We start from the raw sequence: 10,899 nt of genomic DNA on the forward strand, positions 1-10,899 counted from the left end.
CGAGGTGGCAGGCTCCTGTGGTCCCAGCTGCTTGGGAGGCTGAGGCAGGAGAATGGCGTAAACCTGGGAGGCGGAGCTTGCAGTGAGCTGAGATCAGGTCACTACACTCCAGCCTGGGCGACAGAGCGGGACTCCATTCCCTCCCCGCCCCAAAAAAAGAAAGAAAATTAATCCTCATTCTTAGCCAAGATAGTATCCTGAAAAGAAGCTATTTTTTGGCCAGGCATAGTGGCTTACACCAATCATCCCAGCACTCTGGGAGGCTGAGGTAGGCAGATGGCTTGAGTCCAGGAGTTTGAGACTAGCCTGGGCAACAATATAGCAAAACCTTGTCTCTACTAAAAATACAAAAAAAAAAAAAAAAAAAAAAAAAATTAGCCAGATGTGGTGGCACACGCTTGTAATCCCAGCTACTTGGGAGGCTGAGGTGGGAGAATCATCTGAGCTTGGGAAGTGGAGGCTGCAGTGAGCTGAGATTGTACTACTACACTCCAGTCCAGCCTGGGCAACCAGAGTGAGACCCCGTCTCAAAAAAAAAAAAAAAAAAAAAAAAGCAGCAGCAGCTAATTTTGGTTGGTAAAAGCAACTTCCCTTCCAGGGCAAAAATCAGAGTGCAAGATTCTGACTCCTTTCAATTTTAAAGAGAAAACTAAGATGAGAGATGAATAGAAGGGGGAAAATATAAAATATAAAATGAGATGTCACATGTGACTTTCTTTTTCCCTTGAGGCAAGATCTTGCTCTGTCACCCAGGCTGGAGTGCAGTGGCATAATTATAACTCACTGCAGCCTCAAACTCCTGGGTGCAGGTGATTCTCTCGCCCCAGCCTCCCAAATAGCTGGGACTACAGATTTGTGCCACCATGCCTGGCTCATTTTTTTGTTTTTTATTTTTAGTAGAGACAGGATCTCATTATGTTGTCTAGGCTGGTCTCAAACTCCAGAACTCAAGTGATCCTCCCACATTAGCCTCCCAAAATGCTGGGATTGGCCGGGCACAGTGTTTTTGAGACTGTCTCAAAAACAAACAAAACAAAACAAAACAAAAAACCACAAAATGCTGGGATTACAGGCATAAGCTACTGCACCCAGTACTTGTGACTTCTTTAGGTAAGCCTAAACAGAGCTCTGAAAAGAAGGTAAGACAAATATCTTTGTCTGTATTTAAAAAAACAAAAACCCCAAAATAGAAACTACCATGCCACCTTGGGAGGCAGCCTGAATGAACCCATCCAATCTGCAAGGATGTTTTAGAAGCACCCAGTAGAGGTGCTGACACATAGATCAGTTTCAAGAAATGTTGGCAGCCAAATGTACTAGGAGTTCTAGTACACTGAACTAATGGTGCCTCTAGGAAGATTTCTTCTCTAGGAAGAAATCCTTGCCATACAGTACTTAGCTTTTCTTCTACATAAACCATCATAATAGTCTAGAAAAGTAATGGTGATCATTTCTATTTTCAGTTGTTTCAGCTATTTATAATTCTGCAGAGGCAAGATCTGTCTTTCCTTATTTAAGACCATTCTACTCTGTTGGGAGGCTTGTTCACTGCTTTGACTACAAATGCAGGCCCACTTTCCTCAGATGGATGGTTTACATAACATTTAGGTTGGCTGGGCATGGTGGCTCACGCCTGTGATCACAGCACTTTGTGATTGTGATCAACTCGTTGCAAATACTGCTGCACTTAAACTAGCCATGACCCCACTAATTTTTCTATAAAGCCCAGTGAGTCTTTGTTTTTTTTTTTTTGGAGACAGGCTCTCAGTTGACACTTAGGCTGGAGTGCTGCGGTAGGACCATAGGTCACTACAGGACATTCTGTCCTCTTTCCTGTAATAGGAAATTACAGTTAATTCAAGGTATGCTGAGGGAACAGAGAGATGATGGAATATAGGGCTTATGCTCAATGTTTCTTACATCCTAAGGTTGCTTTTTTTTTTAAAAAGGATAGTTTCACTCTTGTTGACCAGGCAGGAGTGCAGTGGGGCAATCTCGGCTTACTGCAACCTCCACATTCCGGTTTCAAGGGATTCTTCTGCCTCAGCCTCCTGAGTAGCTGGGATTACAGGCGCCCACCACCACGCCTGGCTAATTTTTGTATTTTTTTTTTTTAGTAGAGACGGGGTTTCACCATGTTGGTCAGGCTGGTCTCAAACTCCTGATCTCGTGATCCACCTGCCTCAGCCTCCCAAAATGCTGGGATTACTAAGGTTGCTTTTTTACCCTAGTATTTTTATAATGATCCCCCAAAGTTCCAGGAAACACACGCTTTATTCTTAAGATGGAGTTTCACTCTTGTTGCCTAGGCTGGAGTGCAATGGCACGATCTCAGCTCACCACAACCTCTGCCTCCTGGGTTCAAGCGATTCTAATGCCTCAGCCTCCTGAGTAGCTGGGATTACAGACATGTGCCACCACGTCCAGCTAATTTTCCTCCCTTTCTTTTATTTTTTTAAATAGAGACAGGGGGCCAGGCGCAGTGGCTCACACCCATTATCCCAGCACTTTGGGAGGCCGAGGTGGGCGGATCACATGAGGTCAGGAGTTTGAGACCAGCCTGACCAACATGGTGAAACCCTGTCTCTACTAAAAATACAAAATTAGCCGGGTGTAAAGGCGCGTGCTTGTAATCCCAGCTACCCAGGAGGCTGAGGCTAGAGAATTGTCTGAACCTGGGAGGCGGAGGTTGCAGTGAGCCAAGATGGTGCCATTGCACTCCAGTCTGGGTGACAGAGCAAAACTCGGTCTAAAAATAAAAAATAAAGAGACAGGGTTTTGCCATGTTGCCCAGGCTGGTCTTGAGCTCCTGGACTCAAGTGATCCACTGTCCCCAGCCCACCCCACACTCTTCTTAAGTCAAGGTTTCAATGGTCATCACATACTCTAGAGGAACAGTTTGTGGCAACTTAGCTTGGTACCACCAAGGAAAACCAGTTTCACAAGTGGCTTACTAAAGAACCCCTACTTTTTTTTTTTTTAAAGAGACAGTCTCACTCTGTTGCCCAGTGGCACAATCTTGGCTCAGTGCAACCTGCAGCTCCCAGGTTCAAGCGATTCTCCTGCCTCAGCCTCCTGAGTAGCTGGAACTACAGGTGCGTGCCACCATGCCTGACTAATTGTTTTGTATTTTTAGTAGATATATTGGCCAAGCTTGTCTTGAACTCTTGGCCTCAAGTGATCCGCCTGCCTCAGTCTGCCAAAGTGTTAGGATTACAGGTATGGGCCATCACAACCAGCCGAAGTTCATGTTCTTTACCAAGTTAATTATTTCTTGCATGTGTTTCTTTTTTCTTTTCTTTTTTTTTTGAGATGGAGTTTCGCTCTTGTGGCCCAGGCTGGAGTGCAATGGCGTGATCTCGGCTCACCGCAACTTCCACCTCCCTGGTTTCAAGAGATTCTCCTGCCTCAGCCTCCCGCATAGCTGGGATTACAGGCATGTGCCACCATGCCCCGCTAATTTTGTATTTTTAGTAGAGACGGGGTTTCTCCATGTTGGTCAGGCTGGTCTCAAACTCCCGACCTCAGGTGAACCGCCTGCCTTGGCCTCACAAAGTGCTGTGATTGCAGGCGTGAGCCATCGTGCCTGGGCGCATGTGTTTCTTAATAGCACCTACCTGCATTTCCTAGCCCCTGAATATCTTTAGACTTTTATGCTAATAGCTTACAGTAAGATATTATGGAGGATCACAGGTATAGGACTCTGACTAGGCCTCTAGCTTGGATGCAGCAAGGCTGAAACAGCTGGACTGGTATTTTGAGCAATGCCACGCCTTGAAGAAATTTCTCAGCCACCCAACTTGCACAGGCCAAACTGAAGCCTTGGCGTCCTCTGGTGGTAGCCTGGTTATCAGAGTCAGACATGCTTCTCAACTATGAATAGGCAAGCATGAAGTTCACAGAAGCCACAGGATAAACATGGCACATTTTCCCAGATCATCTTTACTTAAAGATTTTTTGGGAGAAAAGGTAGGCAGCAAACATTTTATATTAAAACAAATGCAGATAGTAATATTGAATAGTATATAAAATTGACATTATTTTTGAGACAAAGGAAGAGACATCAAAGACATTTTAAGCTGAGCTCCTCATGAGCTTCCTAAACCCCAGGGGGAGGGAAGAGACCCCTGCATTCTCATTCTATCTAACATTATTAGTGGGGCTGTTTTGACAGAGATGTCTCAGAAGCAGCAAATTAAGTGCTTACTCATTTGGCAATGTCCCAGTGAATTATATAAATAAGCGAAACCACAGGCTTTCTCATTTTAGAGCATTTTAACCTGCTTTTTAAAAGGCCTGAGTAAATAGAAGCTTTATGCTTGAGTTGAATTTTATTTTCTCCTAAAGAGATTTTTTTCCTCCTATAAATGTTAACATGCTTAACTGAGGGTATGGCATGTGAAGCGGTCAGTGTCCTAAGACCCATATGGACTTGGGTTGGCATTACCAGACATGGAGTTACAAATATACTTTCCAAGGCTGTCATCAGAAATGCAAAACTACTCACCTTCGGCAACAATAACAAAAAGGAAACAAAACAAAAAACTGAAGAACAAAAGATTATATACAATTAGAACTGTATGGTGTAATTTAAGCACGGGCGAATACTTGGCTCTTAAAGAAGGGGATTACTCTTGCAGGATCTGCTTTTCGTATATGACGTGAAAACAAGAACTTCCTTTGAGGAAAAAAAGTGCCATTATACTTCCTTTCCCAATCTTGCTTATTTTCTGTAATTGTCCTTTTTCTTTGTTGTTGCTGATCCTTTATCTTACTTATTTTTTTTAGGCAGCCTCTTGAACTAAAGTAGGCTCAGAGGCACCCTGTCGGTGACATTTTATTACTCTGCAATAACAGACTGAAGGGGTAGATCCTCACACAGACTTTCTAGGATAATGTAGCCACGTACTGTCCTTTTCTTGAAGTATGAGAGACAAGGTCAACGAAATGTGCTTAGAAGCATAATGGGAGTCAGATTCTGGTGCATGCTACTGACTTTTTAGGGTCTACCTAAGAAAAGGTAATTCGTAACCTCCCATATAGTTTAATTTAGTGATTTTGTTAAGTTTTACAGAATTATTTCTCATCCTTCTTGGAATTCTACTCTTCGTTTTACAAAGCCTTAAATTGAGACTCAAAAATCACATGACAAAGTGCCTGTAGCTTCAGGAAAATACAACTTTTTTTTTCCCTTCTGGTTAAGTAAAATAAGAATTTGGAGCAAAATATCCTAATTCAGAATAACTAAAGGGGAGTATCAGTGGTAAGTTATGTTGTGCTGGAAAAAAGAACAAAAAAGGCAGACACCAAACACCTCAATTTTCCCAAGATTAAATGATTATTAAAAAAGCGCGCCACACTGTATAGAAATCAACATTCTCTCCCATAATTCTGTGCATCTGGGACTACAGAAATGTCACTGTCCCTGCCCCACATCTTCAAATTAACATTTTCAGGTCACAACAATAAGTCTTCCCAAAGGGGACCTTCCGGAAAAACAAGCTATTTCCTCGGCTCATATTCCCCTGGAAAACAAAACAAAACACAAATAATATCTAGCGAGATGAGATCAGCCAATCCAAATCAGCAGAGAGGTCCAACTGGGAGACGTGAATAAATCCAGGACAAAACTGGGACTATCACTACAGAACAGGGATTTGTATTCTTTGAAAGGCTGAGCTACTATGAACTAACTACAATTTCTCCTTAATAAGTTCTTACTCTGGGCAGACAGAATGCCCAGGTTGGATTCTGGCTTTGCCACTTTCCAGCTGGCTTAGCAAATGAGTCATGTAGAACAGTGCCTAACATTCAGTAAGTGCTAGCTTTCATTTATTTCTTTGTTTCTCTTTTTTGAGATGGAGTCTCGTTCTGTTGCCCAGGCCATAGTGCAGTGGTGCAACCTCTGCCTCCCAGGTTCAAGCGATTCTCCTGCCTCGGCCTCCTGAGTAGCTGGGACAGGAATGCACCACCATGCCTGGCTAATTTTTGTATGTTTAGTGGAGGTGGGTTTTTACCATATTGGCCAGGCTGGTCTCGAACTCCTGACCTCAAGTGATCTGCCCACCTTGGCCTCCCAAAAGTGCTGGGATTACAGGTGTGATCCACTCTACCCGGCCTATTTATTTCTTAATGAAATGAAATCATGTTTCTAAGGACTACTTATAAAATCTTATAATCAAAGTAGTAACAACCTAGACAACATAGGAAGACCCTATCTCTACAAGAAATTAAAAAATTAAAGGCCAGGTGCAATGGCTCACACTGGTATTCCTAGCACTTTGAGAGACCAAGGCAGGAGGATCACTTGAGCTCAGGAATTTGAGACCAACCTGCACAACATGGTGAAACCCCATTGCTACAAAAAATACAAAAAATTGGCCAGGCATGGTGGCTCACATCTGTAATCTCAACCACTTTGGGAGGCCGAGGCAGGCAGATCACCAGAGGTCAGGAGTTTGAGACCAGCCTGACTAACATGGTGAAACTCTGTCTCTACTAAAAATACAAAAATTAGCCAGGCGTAGTGGTGGGCACCTGTAATCCCAGCTACTTGGGAGGCTGAGGCAGGAGAATCGCTTGAACCTGGGAGGTGGAGGTTGCAGTGAGCTGAGATCGCACCATTGCACTACAGCCTGGGTGATGGAGCGAGCCTCTGTCTCAAAAAAAAAAAAAAAAAAAAAAATGAGCTGGGCCTTGTGGGCTGTGTCCTGTAGTCCCAGATACTTGGGATGCTGAGGTGGAAGATCACTTGAACGCAAAGACTTCATCCGGCGGAGAGGGGCAGAGGTTGCAGTGAGCGCAAGATCATGTCACTAGCAGCTCCAGCCTGGGTGACAGAGGCAAGACCCTGTCTCAAAAAACAAAAACAAAAGCAAAAAATTAACCAGGACATGGTGGCAGCATGGCCTGTAGTCCTAGTTACTTGGGAGGCTGAGGTAGGAGGATGTTTACTCCCAGGAGTTTGAGGGCTCAGTGAGTCGTGATGCCACCACTGTCACACCATGCCTGGGCGACAGAAGCTTGTCTCTAAATAAAAAAATCAAATACGTAAATAAAAATAAAGTAATACATGTTTGAGTGCAACTGAGTACACTGCTGGAGTGATAAACTGGCCTTCCCAAAATACACGCTCATGTGAGGACTTGGGTTTATATAGATTGGCCACTAAACTAACTAAAATAAGCCGCAGTTTCTTCATATGGGAAATGGGTGATTAAGAATGACACCTTATGGCGGCCCGCGGTGCTGCAAGCCTGTAATGCGCCCAGCAGCTTTGGGAGGCCGAGGTGGTGGATCACGAGGTCACGCGAGATCGAGACATCCCTGGCTAACATGGTGAAAACGCCTGTCTCTACCTAAAAAATACAAAAAACTAGCCCGGGGAGGTGGCGGGCGCCTGTAGTCCCAGCTAGCTCGGGAGCATGAGGCAAGGAGAATGGGTTAAACCCGGGAGGCGGAGCTTGCAGTGAGCTGAGATCGCGGCCACTGCACCCAGCCCCTGGGCCGACAGAGCGAAGACTCGCCTCAAAAAAAAAAAAAAAAAAAAAAAGAATGACACCTATCCTCACACAGCTGTTTTGAGGATTACATGAGCTGATGTAAGAAAAGCTCTCAGCATGATATCTGGTATCTGGTATACAGTAAATGCCATCAAGATTTGCTGTTGTTGTAGGCACCTACAGGAACCACTGTTCCTAGGTAAAGTGTGTTAGACACCCTAATCCATTCTCTGTCTGCTTTCTTCCTATAACAAGGGGTTAGTCAGAAAAGGAAGGAAGGAAAGGCCATTTTTTCCATTTAAACAGGGACCACACTGTACAATAGAGAGTAAAACTCAGAATGAAAGGCAATGTTCATGGTAGGTCTGTTCTGAAATCATTCAAGTATTCTAGTTTGGATTCACAGAAGGGCTTTGTGGGCACACTAAGCAAGAGCAACTACAAACAACACTTAGACCCTTTCATTCAGATTTCAAAGGCCTTTCTCTTATGTATCACTAGTGCTATAAAATAATGCAACAAAGAGCTTCTTTATACACTTTCTTCCGCAGTCCTTTAATCAGTGGACCCCCTTCAAAAACAACTTTAAACTGATAGCCATGTTAAGTGATCCCGTGCTAAATTTAGCCCACAGTCAATCCACTTGTTGTTGTTATTGTCTTTTTTTTTTTTTTTTTGAGATGGAGTCTCACTCTATCACCCAGACTGGAGTGCAGTGGCACGATCTCGGTTCACTGCAACCTCCACTTCCTGGTTAAAGCAATTCTCTTGCCTCAGCCTCCCCAGTAGCTGGGACTGCAGGCACACGCTGCCACGCCTGGCTAATTTCTTTTGTATTTTAGTAGAGATGGGGTTTCACTGTGTTGCCCAGGCTGGTCTCAAACTCCTGACCTCAAGTGATCTGCCCACCTTGGCCTCCCAAAGTGCTGGGATTACAGCCGTGAGCCACTGCACCTGGCCTGTAGTTTTTTGTTAAGAGACATGTCTGGCTGTGTTGCCCAGGCTGGCCTCAAATTCAAGGACTCATGTGATCCTCCTGGCTCAGCCTCCTGAGTGACTGGAACTATAGGCATGAGCCATCATACCTAGCTGTTATTTTATTTTCCTTTTTTTGGATACAGGGTCTCACTCTGTCACCCAGGCTGAAGTGCAGTGGTGCAATCTTGGCTCACTGCAGCCTTGACCTCCTGAGCTCAGGTGATCCTCCCACCTCAGCCTCCCAGGTAGCTGGGACTACAGGTGCTATGCCTGGCTAAGTTTTTGTATTTTCTGTAGCGATGAGGTCTCATCATGTTGCCTCAGCTGGTCTCAAACTCCTAGGCTCAAGCAATTTGCCCACCTACGCCTCTCGAAGTGCTAGAATTACAAGCGTGAGCCACTGCACCCAGCCCATTATTTTATTTTCCAATAAAGCTTTGCCTAGATAATAAAGAATGTTTTTGTTGCAGATTATACACCTCATAGTAATAACAAACCCTAAATTGGTATCTAGGCAAAAACCATCCACTAACAAGACTCTAGAAGTAGGAGACCAGCTCTGCCAATACCACTGTGACAAATAATTGTTATGAAAGGTGAGTTTGGGAAAAAAAAGTCTAAAATCAAGGCCATCATTTTACCATGATAATAATCTACTTGGATTGTATTTATAAGTTGCATGTGGGCACTCAAATGGCTTCTAGGTCTCATCTAAGGATTCTTTCATTACTTCTGCGCATGATTTCTAAATATCACATTTTACTATTATGCCAAAGTGAAACATAGAACACTGTGAAGTGTACATTAACTGGCAGACTAGACTCACTCACTCACTCTAGCTAGAATGAGCTACAAGAGTTAACTTGGGATTGCAGAGACAGTATTTAAGAAAACAAACAAAAATAAAACAAAATAACATGAGAGAGATGGAGAAAAAGAAATACCTCTTTTGTAGCATGCACCAACAATCTATCCAAGACGTATATATTGGGGAGTAAGGAGGGCATCCACCAGCAAGACTAAAATAGAAAAAAACATGGAGCTCTTCATGTTAATATTAACCAAACATTCAAGACATTGATAAAGCTTGTCAAAATATTCTCCTGCATAGAAGATTCCCTGAGAGATCATGTTAGTTCAATGAAACAGATCATAGTGGAGCAGGGCAAAGATCAAGCATCCAGAAGAGAATTCCTCCCCTATGTTTAGGTTTCAAATCAAATGAAACTCCAGAACATAGCATTTACATGATTAAAGATCAGGGAAAGGTGGCCAGGCACGGTGGCTCACACCTGTAAGTCCAGCACTTTGGTAGGCTGAGGCAGGTGGATCATTTGAGGTCAGGAGTTCAAGACCAGCCTGGCCAACATGGTGAAACCCGTCTCTACTAAATATACAAAAACATGAGCCGGCATGGTGGCACACGCCTGTAATCTCGGCTACTTGGGAGGCTAAGGCATGTGAATTGCTTGAACCCAGGAGGCGGAAGTTGCAGTGAGCCAAGATCGTGCTACTGCACTCCAGCCTGGGTGACAGAGTAAGAACCAGTCTCAGAAAAAAAAAAAAAAAAAAAAAAGCAGGGAAAGGGGATTTAAAAACTAACTGGTGTTCACAAAGAAACTAAACATGAAAACGGATATGAACAGTGGATATATATATGTTCCTACTCAGGTATAATTGCTTCATCTTGAAAAAACTGTAAATAATAACAATACATTTAATTCATCCTTCAAGTTTGCGCTGTGCTAAACATGGCAGTTGCTCTACATATCAGAAAACATCACAGCTTGCCAGGAGTAACAGGAAACAAACAAAACCAGAAAACAAACGATGTAAAATGTTCAAAACTCCACATAGCTATCTGATCTTACATGAAAACAGTAACATGTTTAATGATATGTCAGGTACCACATGGGAAAAGAATTTTGAATTAAATAAAAAAGGCAAGGCCAGGTGTGGTGGCTCACGCCTATAATCCCAGCAATTTAGGATGCCAGGTGGGTGGACCACCTGAGGTCAGGAGTTCGAGACCAGCATGGTCAACATAGTGAAACCCCATCTCTACCAGAAATACAAAAATTAGCTGGGGGTGGTGGCAAGTGCCTATAATCCCAGCTACTCAGGAGGCTGAGGCAGGAGAATTGCTTGAACTCGGGAGGTGCAGAATGCAGTGAGCTGAGATCGCGCCACCACACTCCAGCCTGAGCAACAGAGCAAGACTCTACCTCAACAATAACAACAACAAAATACAAAAAATTATCCAGGCATGCTGGTGGACGTCTGTAATCCCAGCTACTCAGGAGGCTGAGGCAGGAGAATCACTTGAACCTGGGAGGTGGAGGTTGCAGTGAGTTGAGATTGCACCACTGCACTACAGCCTGGGCAAGAGTGAGACTCCATCTCAAAAAAAAAAAAAAAA

At 43.7% G+C, this 10,899-nt stretch overlaps 1 protein-coding gene across 1 annotated transcript in view; it reads right to left on the reverse strand.

The window, feature by feature from the left end:
• Positions 1 to 3,922: 3,922 nt before the first annotated feature.
• Positions 3,923 to 10,899, reverse strand: part of MTCH2 (mitochondrial carrier 2) — a 30,285-nt gene continuing 23,308 nt past the window's right edge. Inside the window, exons 12-14 of the mRNA XM_017865728.1 lie at positions 9,425 to 9,499; positions 7,684 to 7,747; positions 3,923 to 5,525 (exon numbers count right to left, since the gene is read on the reverse strand). Of these exons, the coding sequence (XP_017721217.1) occupies positions 5,439 to 5,525; positions 7,684 to 7,747; positions 9,425 to 9,499 (226 nt within the window). The 3' untranslated portion in view covers positions 3,923 to 5,438. The remainder of the gene's footprint in view (positions 5,526 to 7,683; positions 7,748 to 9,424; positions 9,500 to 10,899) is intronic.

The sequence above is a fragment of the Rhinopithecus bieti genome, unplaced genomic scaffold (genome assembly GCF_001698545.2).
Source record: "Rhinopithecus bieti isolate Rb0 unplaced genomic scaffold, ASM169854v2 scaffold_81727, whole genome shotgun sequence".
Classification (NCBI taxonomy): Eukaryota; Metazoa; Chordata; class Mammalia; order Primates; family Cercopithecidae; genus Rhinopithecus; species Rhinopithecus bieti.